The 24,114-nt window shown below is 46.4% G+C and overlaps 1 protein-coding gene across 3 annotated transcripts in view; it reads right to left on the bottom strand.

Annotated features, from left to right (window-relative positions):
• Positions 1-16,182: 16,182 nt before the first annotated feature.
• COPS7B (COP9 signalosome subunit 7B) overlaps positions 16,183-24,114 on the bottom strand; it is a 29,600-nt gene continuing 21,668 nt past the window's right edge. Inside the window, exon 7 of one of the 3 annotated variants that reach the window (XM_036254675.1) lies at positions 16,183-18,603. In XM_036254675.1, coding sequence (XP_036110568.1) covers positions 18,445-18,603 — 159 coding nt within the window. In that variant the 3' untranslated portion in view covers positions 16,183-18,444. The remainder of the gene's footprint in view (positions 18,604-24,114) is intronic. The other 2 variants (XM_036254673.1, XM_036254674.1) reach the window with 2 other exon arrangements.

The raw sequence follows: 24,114 nt of genomic DNA, 5'->3' as shown, positions 1-24,114 counted from the left end.
CCCTTAGCTTTCCTTTCTGTGCCTTTCCCTGGAATGGCCAAGATGGCTAGGGTGTGTGAGCCAACAATGTGTCATGCAGCTCTTCTCCTATCTCTACTTCACAATAAAATCAGCTAATATTTAGTAGGCAGTTACTGTGTACCAGGCACCATGACTCCAATAATTAACGTAAATCCTCGCATTGAATCCTCATGTGAATCCTATTGGGTGATTACTATACTTATCCCCACTTTACAGATGAGAACATCAAGGCACAGGTTGGTGAGAATTAGAGAGCGGATTCAAATCCAGGAAGTCTTGGTTGAAATCACTGAATGCTTTCACTGACAGTCCCCCTTCAAGAGGATGCCATGGGTACAAAGCTCACTATAGGGACTTAGAAAAAAAACTCAGGGGAAACGGGGATTATCGTGCAGGTGCCTGGAACAGGAAGTAACCATGAGACCCAGGGAAGAAGAAGAGATTGGGAGGCCATTTTAAAATTCACAAAATAAGCCCTGGCTGGTTTGGCTCAGCGGTTAGAGCATCGGCCCTCGGACCAGAGAGTCCCGGGTTTGGTTCCCGCTAAGGGCATGTACCTCAGTTGCAGTTTGTCCCCGGCCCCCCCTTGGGGGAGGAGGGGTCGTGTGGGTGGCAGCCAGTCGATGTATCTCTCTCACATGGATGTTTCTCTCTTCCTCCCTCTCTCCCTATCTGAAGATGAATGCAAAAGTGTCCTCGGGTGAGGATAAAAAATACTAAAATTCACAAAACAAACAAGAGGATGGCCAGCTTTGCCAGCCCTTGAGGACTGCTCCGAAGCGCCGAGCTGCGGAGAGCTGGAAGAGCTGCTAGTGTCACCCATTCCCACGGCAGGTTCTGCCCGGCCAGGGCCTTGTTCCCTGCGGCTCCCGGGACGGTTCATTTCACTCTGGACTCGTCTCACGTGGACTGGCCCGTGCGCGGGGCCAGGTGTGGAGCCTGAGCACAGCTGGCTCTCATCGAGGGCCCTCCTGCCATTGTAAGATGACCTCACTCCATTCCCTTGACTTTTTAATATGCAATTCACGCCACTTTTCAAACATTCGGGTAATGATTTATTGGCTTTTTTTCTTACATTATCCTTCAGTGAGAGGTTTTTTATTTGTTTAGGCGCTTGATAACTGTTCTTTATTGGGTGGTTGAAATGTATCTACTTAAGGAGTGATAGAAAAACAGCACTTTCTTATTTCCCCCATTCTGGCCATATTTCAGTCTTGGCCAAAGAATTGCTCCGTACCCTCCTGTACCTCCACACCTACGTCTGAATCGGGGGCTGACAGCTATGAAAATGAATCTGGATCAGCAACCTGCCTCTGACACTGAGCAGCTGTGGCTTGGGGCAAACAGGGCTGTGCTGCAGTCACTCCGGCCCTCTGCTCCCAGGGCAATGCCCACCCTGTCCTTTCGGAAAGCAGCAGGGCCCAGAAGCATGGCCATACCACCCCGGCCACAGCTGATGGGCCAGGGCCAGCTGACCCGTGGGTGCCAACGTGAAAGGGGAGTGGAAGCTGACTAACCCAGATTCCCTGTAGAAATCTGAACTGGGAAGCACAAGGAGCAAGTCCGGCAGCCGGGAGAGCGGCCGGGGCGCAGGCACTGAGAGCAGTGACCCGGTGGGGAGCGGAACAGGACGAAGACCTCTGACAGCTGCCTTGAATCCACAGCAGCACCTCCAGGGCGGGGGCACCGTGGTCCCGTGCTGGGGGTGCTGCTGCAGGACACTTCTCTGTCCTGTTATAAAAGAAAACAGGTGACTGCAGCTACTTTTGCCTGGGGTGGGGGAGGGGAAGGCTGCCCACTGGGCGTCAGTGTGGGCTCCTGGGGGAAAAGCAGGAAAGAGATGCCTCGTTTATCAGAGAATATTACTGGGTTTCGGGTGCCCAGAAAGGCCCAGAGCCCAGTGTGGGGAGAGTTCAATTGTTTCACATAACGAGGAGGCTGTTTGAAGGGAGGACCCCAAAAATGGAATCAGGGAATGTTGCGGTGCACCTTTGCAGATGTTCTGGAGGCTACAGGCTTTCAAAAGAGAAACGCAGGGACATTCCTGGTGATGGAGACCTAGAGGGTTTTCAACACCATAATATTCAGAGCCCTGACATGTGTTGCTCAACGGTTAGAGCATCGGCCTGCACACTGAAGGGTCACGGGTTCAATTCCCAGTCAAGGGTACATACCTGGGTTGTAGGTTGGATCCCTGGCCATGGTCTGGGCACATGCAGGAATGTGTTTCTCTCACAGATGTCTCTCTTCCTCTCTCTCTCCCCCCACAACCCTCCCTCCCTTCCACTCTCTAAAAAAATCAATAGGAAAAATATCCTAGGGTGAAGATTAACAAATAGATAAAGCCTATTCTTCCCCCAATTTTACACTGGCTTATCTTCATTTAGAAATTGTAAATTCATGAGAATAGAAAATATGCAGTGATGCAGCTTCTGTGGCAGTGAGGTAAACCCCCTTGACCATCCGGCATCTTCAGTGAACTGGGACAAAGCGGACATTTAAAAACAGCCCAGGGCCCGGCTGGTGTGGCTCAGTGGACTGAGAGGGCACATGCCTGGGTTTCGGGCTTGATCCCCAGTGGGGGGCATGCAGGAGGCAGCCAATCGATGTTTCTCTCTCATCGATGTTTCTGTCTCTCCCTTCCTCTCTCTAAAAAAGTCAATAAAAACATATTAAAAATAAAAACAGCCCAGGGGACAGAGCCCTGGGGGTTCTGGGTGATGAAGCCCCACCTGAGGCAGCTGAGCACCCTTGTCCCTGGAGGCAGGAGTCTGCCGCAGGCCCTCCCGCAGTGGCTGCAGGGCTGGGGAAACATGTCTCGAGTGCCCAGCACAGAGCCTGGCAGCATGGGTGCCCACGCGTGGTGTCGTGCATGAGTCCACCAGCACCAGCTCAGGAGCAGCCACGAGGTGCAGTGTGTGGCAAATGCAGAAGCAGGAGACTTCTTACTGGGCGGAAGAGCCCTGCTGTCCCAGGAGCTAAGAGGGAACCTGCATTCGCCACGCCTACATGACAACGCCCACAAGCTCCTGCGGGCAGTTCAGCACCTCCATCTCGAGGCCTCCTTAGCACGTACCTATGCCAGGCAGAGAGGCAGCTGCCATCTTTGCCTCTGAGGCTGCCACCCAGTGTCACTGCTGAAAAAGGGTCCCAAAGTCTGCAGGATGCTGTAGACAACTGCAGTGATGCCCTGTTGGTCTTGACCCAAGGGTTCCCCTCATCCGGGCTCCAAGACCTGTTTCCTTAGGTCATCTTCACAAGGTTGGGACCCTCCCCAAACCTCCACGCCAGCAGGTGGCCTAGCCCCAGATCCCAGCCTCAGCTCCCACTGTACTGGGAGCATCGCAGCCCTGGCAACTTGGCCAAGCCCACCAGATGACCCCCCCAGGCCTCCCTAACTTCAGATCTCAGGCAAAGGGGCTGGGGTCTCAGTTCTTACCTTCCCACAGGCTCTTGGTTTGCCTGTGCCAGAACTCTGCACCCCAGGGAGGCCAGCACCTGCTACACCTGTTCTACAGCAGCCCCCACCTGGAAGACGGGAGCTCACGCTCCTTCCATTGCAAAACACAAGGGCCACCCAGTGACTCCCAGCAGACCCAGAGCTGCTCCAAGATGTCCTTCTGTCTCCGCTTGTTCAAAAGAGCAGCTGAGAGCTTTTTCCTCTCCATTAAAAAAAAATTGCTGCATATTACATTGAGTGGAGGGGAATAAATGATGAGCCCCTGGGAAGATATGAATTTCCATTTTGTTATAAAAACATACAAGCAGACTGCTGAGAACCTGATCTCCTTGTTTTGCTTGTAAAACATGTTTTGTATTAGTTCATTCCTTTTTCCAGTGTATTGCTAATTTGCATTTGTTCCTTTTTAGAACTTAGCTAATGGCTTACAGTATTAGTATTTTTAAGACTGACTGAAAGAGAACTTTCCCTTCAAATAGACTTAGTGAAATCCTCTAAGGAACCAGTGTGAAAAGAATGTGTGAACCCAACATAGCCAGTCTCCCCTCTGTGCCCACACTGTGAGTGTGCCCCACTCCACCCAGCCCAGGGTATCTGATCCCAAATTCTCTGGCCTGAGGGCAGGCAAAACCAAGGACTTGACCTTTTCTCCTTTTTTTTTTTTTTTACACTAAAAGCAAGCCAGCCAGCCCTGGCCAAATGGCTCAGTTGGTTGGAGCGTTGTCCCACACACCGAAAGGTTGTGGCTTTGATGCCCAGTCGGGGCCATTTCCTCCCACGTGCTACATATGATTAAGTTTATCAACCCTTTCTTCTTCCCCCATTTTGTTTAAATTTATTACTTCCTTTTTCTCCTTTCTCTTGGTTTGTAACTCAAAGGGAACCAAGTTCATCAAGTATCAATTTGATTTACTGTTTCTCTTTTCTCCCCTCCCTAATATAAGCACTGGGAGCAATTAATCTCCTCTAAGTACTGCATTGGCAGCATCCCAGAAACTGAGATATGTCACTTTCTTGGTTTTGTTCTTTAAATATTCTGTGGAGTCCTCAACATCTTCCCTCACAAAAGGTTTATTTAAGAAAGGATCCGCTCTGCTGAACGAACGCAGTAAGAAACAGCTGAAAAAGAGGTTCGACTAGAGAAGATAAAGTGATCATTTGTCCATAATGTAATTTTATTCCTAAAATAATTAAATGAAAAGCTTTTAGGACTAATAAGATTTGAATGAAAGTGAATGGATACACAATAAACATTCACAAATCAACTCCTTTCCTCTGTATCAACATTAGAAAACAAACGTGTGGGGAAGCCACGTAAGATAGCAACTACAAAGTCGAGTGCCCTAAAATAGCTTAATGATAAATACGCAAAACTATATGAAAACTGAGTTTTAAAAGACGACAAGAAAATAAAGAGACAACATGCTCCTGTCAACACTCAACGTGTAAGAACGTAGTTTCTCCGCAAATGTCAACTATGTAAAAGTAACGTCAATCAAAATCTCAACAGAAATTTTTGGGAAACGAGCCCAAATGATTCTTCTGAAGCACATCTGGAAAAATAGAGACATCACTTTCCCCACCTCTCCTCCTGGGGAGGGGAGGTTTGGGCTGGGTGAGAGGCATGGATGGCAGGGTGGGAGGCAGGGACTGGGAATCAGCCACCACTGGGGGCCTTTTGGTCCCTGAGCTTTCAAAATGGCCCCAGGGCAACTCCCCAACAGGACTCAGGCATTTCCCACTGGGGAGGATGACAGTGTATCTCAGTCATTCTACAGACCTCACTGAGCACCAGGAACGATTGCAGGGACCGGGGATGGAGCAGTGGACCAAAGCCCCAACCCTGGTAACTGGTGTTAGATGGGAAGGCAGACAAAAGACCAGGAAACTCATGGTACACAACAAGATGTCATGAGGACCAAAGCAGAGCACTGTTAGCCAGAGCCAGAGGCAGGGCAGAGCAAGTAGAAGTGATGGTTGTTGAGGGATGAAGTGGGGTGAGGGTGCCTCCAGACCTGGATCCAAGGGAAGAACAAGGAGGTGCCAGGCAGAGGAGGGGCTGGGCTGGGGCCCAGGTAACAGGCAGCACTTCCTCCAGCTGCACTTCCTTTTCACAGGAGCCTCCATGCCCTGGAAGGCACGGTTCCCTATGACCACAGCCACCCTGGCTAATGAACCATCTGGCCTGAAGCAGCCAGGCAATTTCCCTCTCTTTCTGGGAGTTTGAAATAGACAAAGGGCTGAGTGGAGTCCTTGAGTAAAGGGGCACTGAGTGGCAGGCGGGGTAGTGAGGCTTCGAGGGGCACTGGGCAGGCTGGACCCACCTGCCAGCTGAAAAATGGGAAGCTGAAGCCAGGTGCCGGGGTTTAGAGAAGAGCTGGGGCACTGGGGCAGAGAGGATTAGGGACTGTCCCCTGGCGAGGCAGAGACAAAGACAGAGACAGACAGAGGTAGGGAGACAGACACTTTCCTGAAATTCAAAAAATTTTAAAATAGATTTGATACTACATCGCATTAGTGAGGACCCATTTAGGACAGAGAAACCACAAAGTAATTTAAATTGGGAAAGTTCTATATAAAGAATTACTAACCACAACAGGGGATTGGAGTAACGGCAGGATGGCTGGCAGAGTAAAAGGAACTCTAAAGAATAAACGAGTAACGGATAAAGGGAGAAGCCTCTACACCTAGGGCTGAGGCAGAGGAACCAAGGAAAGCCCCGCCATCCCAGGGTGGAGATCAAGACCGTGGGAGACGACACAGCGTGACTCACTGAAAGGTGGTCTGCTGTGAAGCCATTCAAGGGGGCGCCAAGGAAAGGCCTCCATGGGGAGGTGCCCTGTGCCGCTGACCACCAGGAGCTGCTGGAGCTGAGCACTGGGAGCTGTGTGCCCTGCAGAAGCCTGGTCCATGTTACACTAGAATTCCGAAGAGAAACCCTCTCCTCCAGTGCCTGCACGACCTCCATGGACAAAGTTTAACATCGAGCCAGCTCTCCAAGGAGAAGTAGAGTCCAGCTCCATTATTGCAGAGGTGATGATGAAGAATGGATTTGGGAGCTGACATAATAAGTTAATAACTGGTAAATATATTTTAAAAGATACACAATAGACCTGTGAAAATCAACTCAGAATGACCAAGGCATATTTTAATAAATTTAGTGGCTACTAAAGGAGGGAAATCCTTTAATCGTCAAGGAGAAAAGGAACAAGTGACTTTTAAAGGGAAAGAAAATTGGATTCTCTTTTTATTTTTATTTATTTTTTAAATCCTCACCTGAGGATATTTTTCCTTTATTTTCAGATAGAATAGGAGGGAGGGGTAGAGAGAGAGAGCCTGTGTGCGAGAAACACCAACATGAAAGAGACACACCAATTGGTTGCCTCCTGCACAACCCTGACCAGGGCCAGAGACAAACTGCAACTGAGGCACGTGCCTTTGACTGGAATCAAACCCGCCACTCTTTGGTCTGCGAACCGACGCTATAACCACTGAGCCAAGCCAGCCAGGGAAAAATCGGATTCTGATCAGACATTTCAACTGCATTGCTTTGTACCAGAACACAATAGTGTGACCTACTGAAGTGGGTAAAAGTGTGAGCCAAGGAGTTTATTTCTAGAACAAGTCTCAGACATCAGCATGAGAACTAGTAGAGAGCATTAAAAATATAGTTAGTTTTAGAACCCAACTATGTGAGGTTTAAAAGGAAGAGAGAAGCCTGGCGCAGTGGCTCCATTGGTTGGAGCGTCGTCTTTTACACCAAAAGGTTTCAAGTTCGATCCCCGGTCTCTCACATCAATGTCTCTCTCTCTCTCTCTCCCCCTTTCATTCTAAAAAAAAAAATCAATGGAAAGTATGTCCCCAGGTGAAAATTAACCCCAAAAAAGGGGGGGGGGATATGGTATATAAGGATGATCAATGTAGATATAGAACGGCTATAAAAATTGCAGTGAGAACTTAAAAGCTATTTCTAGTTATCACTCTGGTTGTAGGAGCATGAGTATTATTATTCCCTGCTGTGTGTGTAATGTTGCCTGCAACAAATGAGTAATTATGGGATATATTAATGATTATCTTGTGTCCAAAAAGTCATGATTCTCAGTGTGAAAGGAAACAGAGCTGTAATTTTTTTAAAAGATTAAATAAAAAATCTGTAGTCCTAATTTTTTTGTTGTTGTTTCTCTTTATTGATTTTAGAGAGAGGAAGAAAGAGGGAGAGATAGAAACATCGATGAGAGAGAACATCGATCGGCCACCTCCTGCATGCCCCCCACTGGCGATGTGGCCCACAACCTGGGCATGTGCCCTGACCAGGAATCGAACCAACGACCTCTTGATGCATGGTCGATGTTCAGCCACCTGAGCCACAACAGCTGGGCAAGTAGTCCTAAAGTTTAATTGGAAATAGCAGTATGAATTTATGAGGTATTTGATCTATCACTCTACCTTTATCTATTAGTCTGTCCACTGAAAAGGCCAAGAAACAATGACCAACCCAGCAAGTTGAGCATCCTTGGAGTCCATGATGTGGTCACAAAATGCCATTTCCCACTGAAAGTCAGGGCGATGTTGTCCTGGCTGGGTGGCTCAGTTGGCTGGAACATTGTCCCGCACACCAAAAGGTTGCAGGTTATACCCCTGGTCGGTGTGCGTATGGGAAACTGATCAATGTTTCTCTTTCACATCAATGTTTCTCTCTCTTTCTCACCTCCTCCCTCTCTAAAATCAATAAAAACATCCTCGGGTGAGGATTTAAAGAAACAAAAGGGCGATGTGGAGAAATGACTGATTGCAGACCTGAGAAAATGTTCTAAAGGAGTTTGGGACATCTTGACATAAACACAGCGTGGAAGTCACCCCAGAGAGGCTGTATGTAGATGGTAGAACACAGAGGTTCCCACAGGCCAAAGACAGGACAAGCGGAGCTTTCATCATGGGAATAACTGCAACAATTGAAACTCACTAAATTCATTTCAGTCCACGAGTCCATAATGATACTGGAAATCAACTGGGCACCTCCAGAAGGTAATAAGAAACCAGTCCACTGTTTTGCAAACTGGTAAATGCAGGGGAAAGAGGAAGCACTCATTACCCTGCCTCTCCTAAATGAGCTTTACCACTGGGCAACCTCATGGTAGATGGAAGGCAGCATCTGTTTATAAAGAATTCCAGCAACTAAATGAAAAAGAAATGATGGGACTAAAATGCCATCATTTTGTAGTGGTGGCAGCTGTGGCTCTTCTCATTACCTTACGCAAAATACTGGAACAGTCTCATCAGTGTTGCCATCATCTGTTTAACACTCGCCGTATTTCTCAAAGCCTATTTGCTTATAAATTGTGTAGAATGACAAAATTAATAAGCAATAAAATGTGAATCACAGCACAATGAAAACAATGTATGTCAGCATTGTGGACCCCCAGTGAATTAATGGATCTAGGGACTGAGCAGCCATGGCTATGAACGGCACAGAGGAGAGGCAGCCTGACATTATGTGGCCACCTAGAGTCTTTGTTATTGTTGAAAATATTACAGATGTCCCTCTTTCTTCCCCCAGTGACCCCCTCCTCTCCACTCCTACCCCCTCCACCTAGAATCTTGCCAGAGACAAAAGCTCTGTCTAATCGAGCTTCTAGATCCGCTGACAATGAACAGCAAATACAGAGGGCAATGGAGCAGACAGACTGTCCCCTCAATGGACAGCGAGAAAATCCAGAATGTGGGAAACACTCCAGTTAAATTGCCTGGGTTCTTCAATGCATAAAAGGCAGGAAAAGAAAAGGATGAAGGGGGAAACTGTAGATTAAGAGAGGTAAAAGATATAGTTTTTAAAGTGGGCAAGACTGAACCATAATTTCTAGGGATGCAGTTGGATGATAAAACTATGAAGAAATATAAACAATTACTATAAAAGCCAGGCAGTCGTTACTCTTGCAGTGGGCAGCAGGGGGCTGTGACTGGGACAGGGGACACAAAGTTGCTGTTGGTGGCTGCAACATTCCATCTCTTGGATTTTGAGAGTACTTGGGGTGTTTGCCTTATAATAATATATTAAATTCTGCCTGTTTTGTGTTTTTTCTATATCTCCTTTTATTTTACAGTAAATAGATTTTTTTTAAAGAAATGGTTGAAATTTGATGCATATCTATTAAAATAAGTCACATACCCAATGATAGGAACAGTCCACTTTGGGAAATGTTGACCATTTCCATAAACCTGCATATCATGGGTCACTAGAAGCAACCTTGCCCTAGGAAGTCTCTCTAAAGACCTCTGGGTCCACTTGGAATGGATGGACTTAATGGTGGGGGTGAGAAAGAGTAGAACAGAAAACTGATGTCTGTACTGGGCAGCTTGAGGATGTAAGGAGCAGCCAATGGGCATGGTGTGGATGGAGGCGGGGCCCTCTCTAAATATATCCCAAGTCCCACCCACCATATGCAGCTGAAACCCACAACCCTGTTTCAACCCTGCAGACCTACATCAGGCCAGTGGGGATGGCTAGAGACACCCCGACTAGGCTAATGTCCTGAGGCACGTGGAGACCTGCAGAAGTACCTCAGAGACATGAACCACTACTATGCTAAAACCTCTTGGGGTATCTGCCCAGCTGTCACCTCCCTTTTGCAAGAACTGCATCCCCATCCCAGTAGACGTGTCTGAACTGTACGATCCTGTCCTCCCAGCCACAGCTGATTTGACCAGGGAGGGACATAAACCCTCTGCCAGAGGTAGTGGGTAACTGTGGTTTACTGCTCAGCATCTATTTCCCCTCCCCCTGGTAACAGCACCTCCAATTTCTTTTCAGACACCTCCCCTCTTCATGAACCTCTGACACCAGTTCAGTTATTCCTCAGGACTTTATTACATGAAGCAATATTCTTCCCCTTCCTTTTTTTCTTTTTAATGAAAACAGTTTGCACTAGGTTTTCTGTACCTTGCAATGGCATGTACGTTTAGAATATGATGGCTGCAAGTAACAGAAAGCTCTACTAATGATAACTTAAACAAATGGGTATACTTTTTGCACAAAGCAAGAAGTCCAAAAATGACAGTCCACAATGTCATGAACACACACGATAGCATGTAAAATTCATGGCGTCCAAATAAGGCCTGAATTGTACCAATGTCAAGGTCCTGGTTTAGCTCTTTTACTAAAGTTATATATGTTACCACTGGGGACACTGGGTGAAAGGTACAAGGCCTTTTTTTTTTTCCAACGTCTTCTGACTCTGTAATTGTTTCAAAATTAAAATGTTTTAAATGATGTAAGTGCATAGACAATTCTGCACATGACTTCAGGGACTTCACATCTTCCTGAGGCTCATCTAGCTTCCTAGTGTGAAAAGAAGCCTGGGCAGCATTCACAGATCCTACCCCTTCCCTAACCTCACATTTCTGCATCACCACTCAGGCCCTCCCTATTCAGCTGCGTCAATTTCCCAACGAGACAACCTAGGACTCGTGCAGTGGTACAACACAGAAAATTCCCTCCATCTAAGGGCTCCTCAATGTCTCCTATCAGAATTCAGTTACTACTCTGGAACCTACAGTCTTGACCCACCCATAGTCTTTCAGACAAACAACTCAATTTGGAAAGGAAATTAACCACCTTGTCTGTGTTTGTCCTAAGTTCCCCTGAGTCCACTGATGTCAACATCTCAGGACTGAGGCTCTCCTGTGTGCAAAATACACCTTTAAAGTTCAGATTCCAGCACCAGACCTTGGCACCCTGGTGAACTGCTGCCCTCTGCTGGTATTTTCTGGGTAGTACAGAAATCCGTAAAAAACAAACAAACAAAAAAACCCACAGCTCCAGTGGCAAATTGAGTAAGGGAAAAGGAAGTCACAAAAGAAAAAAATGCAATGGGATAAGCAGCATATGAAATACATTGGTAATTAAAGAAATGAACGATATAACATCAAGGAGGTACTACTACTCCCTCAATCAGACTGGTGATAAGGGAAAATAATGGTATCTAGGGCTGTCCTGGGCTCAGGCAGTGCTTGTCACAACAGGGCACACACAGAAGGTGATTACCTCAGCAGACCACCCTCTGTAACCCACTCGGGCTCTGGCACCCCGGCACCCCATTGTGACTATTTGGCTTGCACAGCAGGGGGGAGTGTAAGTTGGCAAGGCCTTCTGGGGGTGTCACTTGGTTCCCTTTACCAGTGGCCTTAAAAATTCCAACCACTATGAATCTCAAATATTCCACTTCTAGTTTTTCCTAAAGAAGTTAGCAGTCAAGTTGTGAGAAAACTGTAACCAGGAGAACCATCTTTGTACAGCCGCATTTTCAGGACAGGCGCCCCATCTTCTCCCAGCAGCCGAGCAGGCAGGCACTTCAGAACTGAGAACCAAGCTGGTGGCTCCCTTGAAGCTGACCGGCTGTCTTTGTTGAATGAAACCCTTCCCTCTATCTCTCCCCTATACTCACAGTATTTGGGAATAGGCCTTTCTGGAGGTAATTAAGATTCAATGAAGCCATAAAGGTGAAGCCCTAACCAGATAAGACGAGTGTCCTTATCAGAAGAGGAAGACATCAGGGATGCTCGTACGCAGAGGAAAGGCTGAGGGAGGACACAGCGAGAGGGTGCTGGTCTGCAAGCCAAGGAGAGAGACCTTAAAAGACACCAAATCTGCCTCCACCTCGATCTTAGACTTCCGACCTCCAGAACTATGAGGAAATAAATTTCTATTGGTTAAGCCCCTATCCTGTGGTATTTTGTTATAGCAGCCCTACAAAATAATACCCTTGGTTAATGGTGGGCACCATTTACTGACTTATATGATAGACCTGGAGATGGCAAGTAGAGATGCCTGGTTGGCTGCTGACTACTCACTGGCAGAAGGAAGCAGAGGTAGAGATTTGGGTGTTACAAATGGATATGGAACTATGGGAGTGAATCATATAACCTATTGAGAATATACAGAAGTAAAATTAGGTCACAATGGAACCCTAGCAAAGACCTCAAAAGGAAGAGGTGCCCCTGAAGAAATTTTAGAATAGGCAGAGAAACACACAGAAAATCTAGAGATTGGGGCCATGAAAACTAAGAGAACACTTGAAGGACACTCAACAGTGTCAACTGTAACATCAAGATCAAGCCAGGTAAGAATTCAAAAGATTAGCTCAGTGGTCTCCTGGACAAGAACTAATGGTTGGCAGTAGAAGCCACGAGGCAAAGCATTTAGGTGTGAATGAGGAAGGAAGGAAGACAGAAAGGGTGGGCAGCTCTCAAGCCTGTTTGTTGAAGAAAAAAGGTGGCTAGAAAGGGACATCAGCTTCAGTCTCCTCGGCGTGGAAAGCTCTTCCTCACACACAGGCATTACAGCGAGGCACACAAGAGAAAACCCTGGGGAGAAAAGGGGAGGCGGCCAACACCATGTAGGGGGACAAATCACCCTTACCGGGAAGGAGGGACACCTCTTCACCCGATAGGAACAAGGGAGGTAAGGATGGATGTGGATGATTCTGTAAGTGAAAACTGACGGTTTTCCCACCTAGTGTTCTTTATTTTCACTATTAAGTAGGAAAATACAGTCATCCCCTGTGACAGGAGGGGGGTGGGTGTGACTCGTGGTCCAGTGCGCAGAAAGGTTGCCTGTCCCATTCTCGGTAGGGGGTGTGCAGGAGGCCACCAACTGGTGTTTCGCTCTCACAGTGATGTTTCTCTCTCTCTCTTCCCCTTCTTTCCTCTCTAAAAAAATTTAAAAGAAAAAAAATTTTTTAAAGAGAGAGTGGTTGCCCTGGATGGTCTGGCTCCATGGTTAGAGTGTCAGCCCGTGGACCAAAGAGTTGCGGGTTCAATTCCAGTCAAGGGCACATACCTTGGTTGCAGTTCAGTCCCCCACCCTGGTCAGGGTCATGCAGGAGGCAGCCAGCTGATGTCTCTCTCTCATGTCAATGTTTCTCTCTCTCTCTCTCGCCCCCTCCCACTCTATCTGAAGATAAAAGGAAAAAATGGTGAAACTTTGTAACAGCAGTGGAGAATGAGTGTGAGCTGACTAGGGACACCTGATGGGACGGCCCGCCAGCTGGGGACCCAGTATGGTTGAAGACAATGTCCGTGCAGTGGCACCACACTGACAGTTGTATGAGGTGTTGTATGAGGCCCCACTCTTTTAGATTTTCCATGTTTCTCTTCCGATTCTAAAATCTCTTCAGGGGCATGTCCTGCTTCAGGGTACAGTTGGAGATATTTGCTAGGGTTCCACTGTGACCTTTATACATTCTCCATAGGTTATGAGTCATTCCTGTGGTTCTACCCCGTTACCTATGACTCAAAAGTATGAAGTTCTGCTGGGAAAAAGCAATGCAAAGATGGGCATATATGACCCCAGGAAGAGGTGAGCTGCCTCTTATCTTTGCTTTCCCCATCACTTACTTCCTTGTGAGTTTCATCCTTAACCAAGGACAACAGTTCTCATCCCCAACAGACCCAATGTCCCCTTTTAATAATGAACACTGTTAACACCACTTTACTCTCCTAAGGTCAAGTCATGATAACCAACCTAATAATGAGTTTAAGAGGTCAAGTCAATGCCCTCAAGGTAATGTAAAGGAGATGTAAAGTCAAATTTATGTAAAATAAAAAGTATATTTCAATCTGTAAATCTCAAGAATCACTACAAAAAAAGATTTAATGAAGCAGTCTCATGGCAGTACAGAATCCACAGGAAGACAGAGGTACAATCAGACTGATCAGAGCAGGCTACACTTGAAACTCAGACACCTAAGTAGTTTGACAGTCCCTCAGGCCCGGTAAAAAGTAGCTCATTACTGCATTAAAAAAAAAAAAGTCTGAAGTTTCAGGCTGTTAGAATAATGACTCTAGTACAAGAATTGGAATGTGGCTTGATTTCAGGTAACTCAGCACATAAGAGATGAAGAAAACAGCAAATAAGTAAAATTATACAAGCTGTTTGTTTATCATCTTATCTTTTTAGTCCCCACCCCATTTCCTACAACTCAAAAGTTTCAAGACAAAATCCTACTATCAATGGTGGTCATCTCAGATTTGGAACACAAGAACAGGCCACACTGAGGGCTTTGACCACATCCCTAATGTCAACCAAATAGGAACCATAATGCCTCTCATCTGGACAAAAAGTAAAGAAGACCAAAGAGGACCTCAGGAAGCAGACAGCTTAGGGTTCAAGGTGGCTAGAGCCAGTCCATAGGCTCTACTACCAAGGTAGTTATATTAAACATTATTGAATTCTATTTAATCCCTGTGGATGAGAACCCCTCTTCTGAACGTTGTTTACACGTAAAATACCTACGCACATTTCAGACCTAAACCCTGCTGTCACAGCAGGCCAGATGGGAGACTGCAGAGCCCAGAGGCCAGGCCTCCTACCAGAGTTCCAATGGAGCAAAGAAACATTCTAGCTGTTCCAAGAATTCCTGGAGCTCCATCCCCATACTCTCAGCTTCCCTATAAAGTGGCTGGATGGGTTTGGAAAGCAGAGACTGCGGTGTGCTGTGTGTCAATTAAAAGCAAGATGAGCCCAGCTGGTGTGGTTCACTGGATTGAGTGTCCTCCCATGGACTGAGAGGTCCTAGTTCGATTCTCTGTCAGGGCACATGCCCAGGTTGCAGGCTCCATCCCCAGTAGAGGGCGTGCAGGAGGCAGGTGATCGATGTTTCTCATCATTGTTTCTCTCTAAAAAATCAAAAGCATATTTTTTTTAAAGTTGAAAACAAAAAACAAAAAAGAAGGAAGATAAGCCCTCAGAGTAACAAGCGGGGTGCCAAGGGTCAGTTTGGGGAGCAGACTCTAATTAGAATGTAACACAGAGAAGGTGGCAGGATGTACAAGGCAGATCCAAGCATCTTCATTTTGCATTGATCATGGCATACTCTGTGTACCACAGGCCGACGCTCCAACCGCTGAGCCAAACCGGCCAGGGCGATCATGGCATACTCTGAATCTCTGCGTTTTCGTGTCTCATACGTGAGGTGAGGATGATTGCAATGATACCCTTACCAACCTCAGGAGAGGGTCTGGGTGAAAGGGATTCATATTATCCATGAAGACACTTTGTAGAACACTTTACAAATGTGTTCTCATTATTGTTACTATTTTTAAGGAAGCAGAACTGCGGAGATGAACCTACAGCTCCGTAGGGCTGTGGGACAATAAATACTCACACATTTTATACGCCACACATGTCCTTTCTACTCCCTAGTGGGAAAGACAAGAATCAAAGACTTGCTGAGAGCAAGTGTGCCTATTCTGGGTCTAGGAAGAATACAGTCATAAACTGCAAAATGACATTTCAGTCAATGACAGACTGCTCACAGGGCAGTGATCTCCTAAGATTATACGGGAGCTGAAAAATTCCTATTGCCTGGTGACGACAGAACTGTCATAGCATCTTAGTGCTTTCTGAAAAGAGTGACACCTCTTCAAGAAGAGCCTCAGGCAGGTCTTCAGGTGGCATTCCAAAAGAAGACCCTGTTATCACAGAGATGACAGCTCCATTCCCTTAATGCCCCCAGAGACCTCCCAGTGGGACAAGACGTAGAGGTAGAAGACAGTGATATTGACGATCCTGTATAGGTCTCGGCCAATGTGTGTGTTTGTGTCTTAGTTTTTAACAAAAAAGTTTAAAAAGTAAAAGAAAAATAAAACATTAAAAACAGAAAAAAGCTTATGCTGTAGAATAAAGAAAATATTTTAGCACCGTTGTACAACATGTTTTTAGCTAAGTGTTATTACAGAAGAGCCAAAAAGTTTTTAAAAGTTTATCACGTAAAAAAGTTACAGTAAGCTAGGGTCAATTTGTTATTGAAGAAAAACAGTTTCTGTAAGTTCAGTGCACCTAAGTGTCCAGTGTTTGTAAAGGCTACCGCAGTACGCAGCCAAGTCCTGGGCCTTCGCCTTCACTGACCACACTCACTGACACCTAGAGCAACTCCCAGGCCTAAATGCTCCATTCATGGTATGTGCCCTACACAGGTGTGCCACTGTTTACTTTTATAATACCTTATTTTTACTGTACCTTTTCCATGTCTGCAATATTCCGAACAGTAACATGTTGTACAGGCTTGTAACCTAAAAGCAACTGGCTAGACCACACTCAGGTGTGCAGTAGGCCAGGCCACCTAGGTTGCTGTAAGTGTTCTCTATGATTTCCGCACAATGACGAAACTGCCTAATGATGCATTTCTCAGAGTTATGTCCCATCATTGAGCACCACATGACAGTAGTTGTAGAAAATCCTATAAGGCTGGGAGGTATTTTTGAGAAATATAACGTTTCCAAAATTTTTTCCCCAAAACGTGTTCCATTAGGTATCACCAAAAAGGATTTGGTGGTGACATCAGTGTGGGAACAGGCTTCCTCCCCCAGGCCTTCTCTGAGATCATAAGAATGAAATTTCCAGTGAGGATATGGGATGCAGGATGTGCCAAATTTATTTCACAACAGAACCCCTTTTCCACAGAGCAGCCGTCAAGAGGTTTCATGAAACATACTTTGGGAATTAAACTCTCCCGTTGGACATAATGTTATATGGGCACATGGGCCAGCTTAGAGGGGAAACGAGAATAACTTGGTTAACATTTGATCAACAGGAGGCAGCTGCTGGACATGTCAGAAAGGAGAAATGCATTTTCTCCAGATCCTGAAACAGCACAATGTCTCCCTAAGCCCCTACTCCCAGCCCCCCAGATGCACCAGCTATGCAACCCCCCCGCACGCCAGTCACATACAGTAAAGCTACACTTTATTTTTGTTCTAAAATGTGCTTCTGCCCTCAGTGAACTTTAATCAGTCCAGACCTCCACTTCCCCTTAAAAAAAAACAAACAAAAAAAACACACACACATACACACACGCCACCCTCCAACCAGGTGAAAAATCCCCGGCGATTCGTCTATAACAAATATTGACACGAGGGGGGGAAAAGGCATGTTGAAATGTATTAGAATCAGAACCTGTACAAAAAAAAAAAATTAAAATATAACCTGAAACTGTTCAAGTTCAGAAAGGCTAGTCAAGTCCTTTCCTCTTGCCAGGAGAATGCCATCATCAGAGGGCTCTGGGTCATCAGCCAAGGAGGGGTGGAAAGAAAGACAGAAGCAGCAACAGGTCCTTCCCCAGAGAAAGGGGCCTCGGCACCACCATCCCCACCACAGATGCAGCCGGGAGTAATTAAAGACCCTGGGAGAGCAAGTGTTGGCAGGCAGCCCCAGTGGGCAGCTGGGCCTTCACAACGAACACCAGTCAGAGGAGTCAGAGGCGGCAGAGAACACCAAGCTGGAAGACGCTTCTGCCACCGAGCAGACCCACAGCAGCCTCCACTGGTCCTCAGATATCAGGTGTTAGTCAACCCAGTGCTCCCAACTAATGAGAGATTTGAGCTGGGCTTAAGAGGCTGAACACCCGCAGGTTTAGTAAACAGCCCAGCATCACATCCCCCCATGGCATGATCGGAGCTGCCAACGAGGGACAAGGCAGGAGAGGGAAACAAAGCGTTCTGATCCCCGGCTAGAGTGCCTGCACCAGTGTGGGTGCTGTGGTGCACAGGGCGGAAGGAGGGCCCCGCCTCACTCAGAGCAGAGCCTCCTTCACGGCCATCCCTGTGGCCAGCTAAAGCTGCCTCTGCTGTGACCAGCCTGACAAAATAACATGGAGCAGAAGAAAAACTGGGAGACAAGCCCTTAAACAGAGACAAGAACCTCCGGGAGGGAAGCTGGGCAGTGTCTGCCACTGTCGGGATGGCATCAGTGGAGCCCCTGAGTCTGAAGGGAACAACTGGGGAAGGTGGGTGTGGGTGAGGAAAAGGAGTTAACGGTTCTTCTGAAACAGTACCAATAGGGTGGGAGGCGCTGGTGAGGGGATGGGCAGGTCTGGAACTCACGAAGGTAGAGAGAGGAGGAAATAGGCCCTTGGTGTCCCCTCCCCACCTGACCCAGGCCTGGTGAGTGCCAGCTGCCCCAGCCAGCCCTAGTGGCGGCTGGAGACCAGACCTTTCACTTTGGACATCTTCTTGGTGGGCTGCCTCTGCTCAGTGTGAGGGGGACACTCCCGTTCAGCCAATTGTTGCTCCATCTCCTGAGCCGAGGAGGATGCAGTAGCTTTGAGGGTCTTCTTGATGTTGGTAACCTGGAGGGAGACACAGAATTTGTGTACTCAGCCTGTAAGCACCAGAAACCCACCAGAACTTGTTTTCATTATAATGGGGGCCACCCAGGGAAGAAGCCATAATCTTCCACAAGAAAATCTGAAATTACCTTACCCAGATGAGGAGAAACAAGCAGGCACTACTCATGGAAGATATGTGGTAATGAGTCAAGCAAAACATGGAACTAATGTCTGGTTGGTTGGTTGAAGAGATGGGGAAAGCCACGTGGCTGTGGCCCATCTGGCAAAGAGGCCCAACACCAACAGTGAAAGAAAGCAGTGGTTACAATGGCCTTAGAAAAAGAAAGGGTGGCCAAGAATTCTAGACCCAGCTGATTACTGCTGTTCATGTATGAAACCAAATATTTTCACAAGAACTCTGGGGATATAGCTCCCAAAGCCCTTCCTGAACAAACAACTAGAGGATGAACTTCAGCCCCCAAGTGATGACAAAAATGTAGTAAAAAAAATTGGCAAAATGCCATCGCACTACTGTTTTCGGGATAGCTTTCTTCACTTAACAAAGGAGTGAATATATCTGAGCCACTCCTGAACCCTTTCCCACATCCGAACACACATCCTCTGTAACATCTATGTTCCATTCTACTATGAACAGTCTACAATCTTCAAATTAGCTCCTACTTTGTTTTTCACCATGTGCAGAGCTCCTACGACAGCCTTCTGTTTACCTTTTCATACTTCTGTGAACATCTGTGGAGGACACAGTCCTAGAAGTGATCAAAGAGTGTGCACGTTTCAGTTTAATAACTATTGCTATATTGCCTTCTGAAAAGCAATGTACCAACTTTATGCCTGTTTATGTACATATTCCCTAACACCAGTTCTAACGGACCTTTGATGCTTTTGCCCTTCAGCTAAGAGGAAGAAAAGCAGAAGAGGAAGCATTAGGGTTTGTTTTAATCATTGGAAGGAAGAAAGAGAAGGCTGGTGCAGAGTAAGTTAGTATATATTTGCTGGTGAGAAAGGAAGGGGGATTCTATGTTCACTGGAAAGAAGGCTTGGATTTCTACAACTTTTGTCAGGGTCAAAAGTTGTCAACAGTATCTATCAGAAGCTTCAGTAAGAGGCAGTTCAAGTGCAGAGCTGAAACAACACCCTGAAAGTGAGACAAGATTACATTCACTGGAGAAGTGTCACCTGCAGAATACAACTAGATAGTATGTCATTTTTCTTTCTTTCTTTTTTTAATCCTCACCCGAGGCTATTTTTCCATTTTTTGTTCAGATACAGTGGGAGGGAGGGAAGGGGGAGGGAGAGAGAGACATTGACATGAGAGGGACACATCGAGTGGTTGCCTCCCAAACGGCCCCAACCGGGGCCAGGGACGAATCGCAACCAAGGTACGTGCCCTTGACCAGAATCAAACAGGCGACCTTTCGGTGCTGTCACAGCCAGAAGCAGTCATGCATCTCGCCTTTCCTGCACCCTGTTGTTCTAGCCTGGGTGAGCCTCCTCCTTAGCTAAACACGTGAGCCTCCCTGCAGAGTCCAGCACCTTTCCTACAAACCTGCCTGACCACTCTAGCCCACACCAACCTGCCTCCCCTCAACCTGTACTTGTCTGGCACTACCTCTGCCTCTTACACAGCCTCACGTGCCCGTCTCTTTCATGTTTCTGACATTCACATCTAGCTCCTCCAATAAGACTACTGACAAAGGCAAGGAAGTCCTCCATAGAGAAACAGGATTTCTTGGGAAAGTGTTTCTTAGCTCAAGAAATAAGACACTTTATCCTCCACCAACTCTCAGCCTGGCTAGGGGCAGCAACGTGGGCCTCACACTGGGCTGTATTACAGATATGCCTTGCTCAAGTCAGCTCGATTATTAGCATTTTGAGCACACAGAACTCGCAAAGGAAACTACTGAACCAAGAACTCTCATAGTTGAAGGGGAGTTAAGAGTCAACTAGCTTCTTGCAATAACTGGGCAGGTCTAACTGTAGATGGTGCCTTCTGGGATCCAAGAGCAGCTGCTCAGGGAGGTCCACAAATTAAACCTATGTTGGCCTCATAAAACAATCCTGAGAAGCCCAGTTAGCCACCCTTCAAATGATGACAAATACTCCCCCACAGACTTGATGTCCTTGATCCCTTCTAATTTTCTTCCTTGAGTGGCCTGGCTTGCAGGCCATCCTGTCCATTACCCATGATGACCTGGAGTTTATTAAACCCTTCAAAACATGGGTCCCAGGGATTTTCAGGTGGGACTGCACCTGCTGACAAAACTGAAGCCCTCCTTACCATTTTTTTATCCTCACCCGAGAACATTTTTCCACTTTTTTTCAGATAGAGTGAGAGGAAGAGAGAGAGAGAGAGAGAAACATCAACGTGAAAGGGACACATCGAGTGGCCGCCACCGGCACGACTCAAACAGGGCTGGGGACAAACTGCAACCGAGGTATGTGCCCTTAGCAGGAACTGAACCCGGGTCTCTCTGGACCGCAGGCCGACGCTCCAACCGCTGAGCCAAACTGGCCAGGGCAACCAGTTCTTAAATATTCAGGCAAAAGAAGAGAGAAGAGCTTCCCAGGCAGAACCGTGTCTCAGCTGCGAGGCCAAGCAAAGGCAGACAACAGGAAGTAGAGTCCACAGTGGAAAAGAGCTGGGAGATGAAGAGAACACTCTCCAGAAGGAACCAGGAGGCACCCTTTGGTGCACTCTAATGCCAACAAGCCTCAGGACTACCACTACTCTAACTCCTGGGGGATTTTCTACATCATGGAAAGCAGAGCTCCTTTGTCCAATTGCTTTATTACCAACATGACTCAAACAAAGCCTACTTTGTAAATGTAGCCATAGCTATTCCACAGACCATCAGACATACACAAATTCAAATTAATATGAAGGAAAACATGCTCCAAAATCAAATACAAACAAGGAGATGCTTCGACGCTTCAACCAATCATTACCTCCCCTCCAGAGTACTTGCTTGGGGACAGTGAAATAGCTCACAATGCTACTGTTCTACCTTCCCCAGGTATGCTGGAACTGTAACTTATTAATATGTATGATTTCTGTGAAAGGCAAAAAGGAGAATATTCTTAGGCAATTAGTGATGGGGCTGACTGCATTAAGAGGGAGGGCTCTCACCCTGGCCAGTACGGCTCAGTGGTAAGTGCATTGCCCGTGGATCAAAGAGTCCAGGTTCACCCTGGCCGGTTTGGCTCAGCGGTTAGAGCGTTGGCCTGCGGTCCAGAGAGACCCGGGTTCGGTTCCCGCTAAGGGCACGTACTTCGGTTGCAGTTTGTCCCCGGCCCTGGTTGGGTCGTGCGGGGGGCAACCATTCGATGTGTCCCTTTCACGTTGATGTTTCTCTCTCTCTTCCTCTCTCTCCCTCCCACTCCGACTGAATAAAAAATGGAAAAATGTCCTCAGGTGAGGATTAAAAAAAACAAGAGGGAAGGCTCTTGAAGCTACAACTCACCAAAAGGAAGCTGCTATTATAGGTTTTGAGGGGAAAACATCAAGTTTTTCCCTTTGAGAAATAGCTAGCTAACTTAAGGACAAATAAGAAAAGATCACCAACTCAGGTGATAAGAATGGCTAAAAAAGTTAAGCCAAGTGTAACAGAAGCATAAGCCAGCAGAATATGCTAGAATTATACTTTTGTTCTTTACAGATTTTCTTTTTCAGTCAACAAATATTTAGCAACCTACACTCAGTAGCCTGATCAACATTTACAACATGGAAAAACTTGCCCAGCCAGTGTGGCTCAGTTGGTTGGGCATCTTCCCATGTACCAGAAAGTTACCAGTTTGATTCTCAGTCAGGGCACATGCCCAGGTTGCGGGCTCAATCTCCAGGAGGAGGCATGCAGGAGGCAACCAATCGATGTTCTGCTCTTACATCCATGTTTCTCTCACATTCTCTCTCCTTCTTCCTTCCCTCTCTCTAAAAGTCAGTTTTTTAAAAACTGACAAGGCTCTAGGCTTTGATCATGCTCCCTCTCTTCTCATAATGGTTTGTTCCAGATTTTCTAAACAATTATTAAATCAGTAGATTGTTTTCATTGGTACTGAAGGTGGTCTATTTTTTTTTTTTATCCTCACCCGAGGACATTTTTCCACTTTCTGTTCAGGTAGAGTGGGAGGGAGAGAGAGGAACAGAGAGAGACAGAGAAACATCGACGCGAAAGGGACACATTGAGTGGCTGCCACCCGCATGACCCAACCAGGGCTGGGGACAAACTGCAACCGAGGTACGCGCCCCTAGCGGGAACCGAACCCGGGTCTCTCAGGACCGCAGGCCGACGCTCTAACCGCTGAGCCAAACCGGCCAGGGCTTGAAGGTGGTCTTTAGCCTTTTCCTCAAATTTCTTTCTCTCAAACTTAATCTAATCTTTACTGCCACCTGGTGGTGGCATTAGGTTTTGCTAGCAGGGTTGTCCATAGCCATATTTTTGCATCTGACTACAAATCCATGTGTCCTGACTCTTTTTCCGAAAAATAATCCTAATTTTAAAAATCCACACCATTGTCTAAGTACTGGTCATGACTCAACATAAGCCAAGTGTCTAAAGTGTCTGCTCACACCTACCTTCTTTCATCAGATGCCATTCACCATGGAAATAAACTTGAACCATAGAAATTCTAAAACTAGTATCATTCATTGCTCTTGGCTAACCACCACAATCCAAGCCTGCCACCTACCACACACTGGCAACAATCCAGGCACGACGGGGCAGCCAGCAGTGATCAAGCTTCTGACCAGGTTAAAGATAGTTTGCTTCACACAGGCTACCCCAGTCAGGCGGGCATATTTCACCTCCAAACCTCATGTGTTTCCAGGGTTTGATTTATAGATTAGACTTAATGGAGAGGACAGAGTGATTAGCCCTTCTTACTTTATTCAGACATCACTCCCAGGTCAGAGAAGAGGCCACGATATTCAAGAAGGTGGTAGTAACACAGCTTATTAGAGAAGCAGCAGGCTTATTTTCACAGTTGTATTTGTCTTTGGCTAAAGTTAAATGAAATGTAGTTCATACTTCTTCGGCTAAAAATAGGGTTAAAAATTTATGATGGATTGAATGTCTAAAGAGTATGTATAGTACATAGAAGAGTGTGTGTATATCCAAAATGAATTCACTCTAGTTCATGAAAAGCAGAGTTTAGCAATTCTCTGATACACTTATAGGCTGTGCCAGAAATATTCAGTTCAATAAACACGTGAGCCACTACTATGGGGTAGGCATGAGACAAGGAGTTAATCTTACAAAGACAAGAAAGACACAGGCTTTATTTTCAAGGATACATAGAACACAGTAGGGGAAATAGTTCATAAATTCCCCCCTTCAAAAGGCACACTACTTATGTTCCTTAGCTTAATTCTGGGCCCCACTCTGCCACACTTCTGGACACCTGGTTTATAAAACTCATTAAATACCATTAATACTTCAAGCCCTATCACACTAGAAAAGGATTTCCAATGCCAACATTTTTTAAGTAAATTTTTAAAATTGATTTGAGTGAGAG

This window comes from Molossus molossus, unplaced genomic scaffold (genome assembly GCF_014108415.1).
Source record: "Molossus molossus isolate mMolMol1 unplaced genomic scaffold, mMolMol1.p scaffold_m16_p_11, whole genome shotgun sequence".
Taxonomy (NCBI): domain Eukaryota; kingdom Metazoa; phylum Chordata; class Mammalia; order Chiroptera; family Molossidae; genus Molossus; species Molossus molossus.
This window is presented reverse-complemented; position numbering and strand designations above follow the sequence as displayed.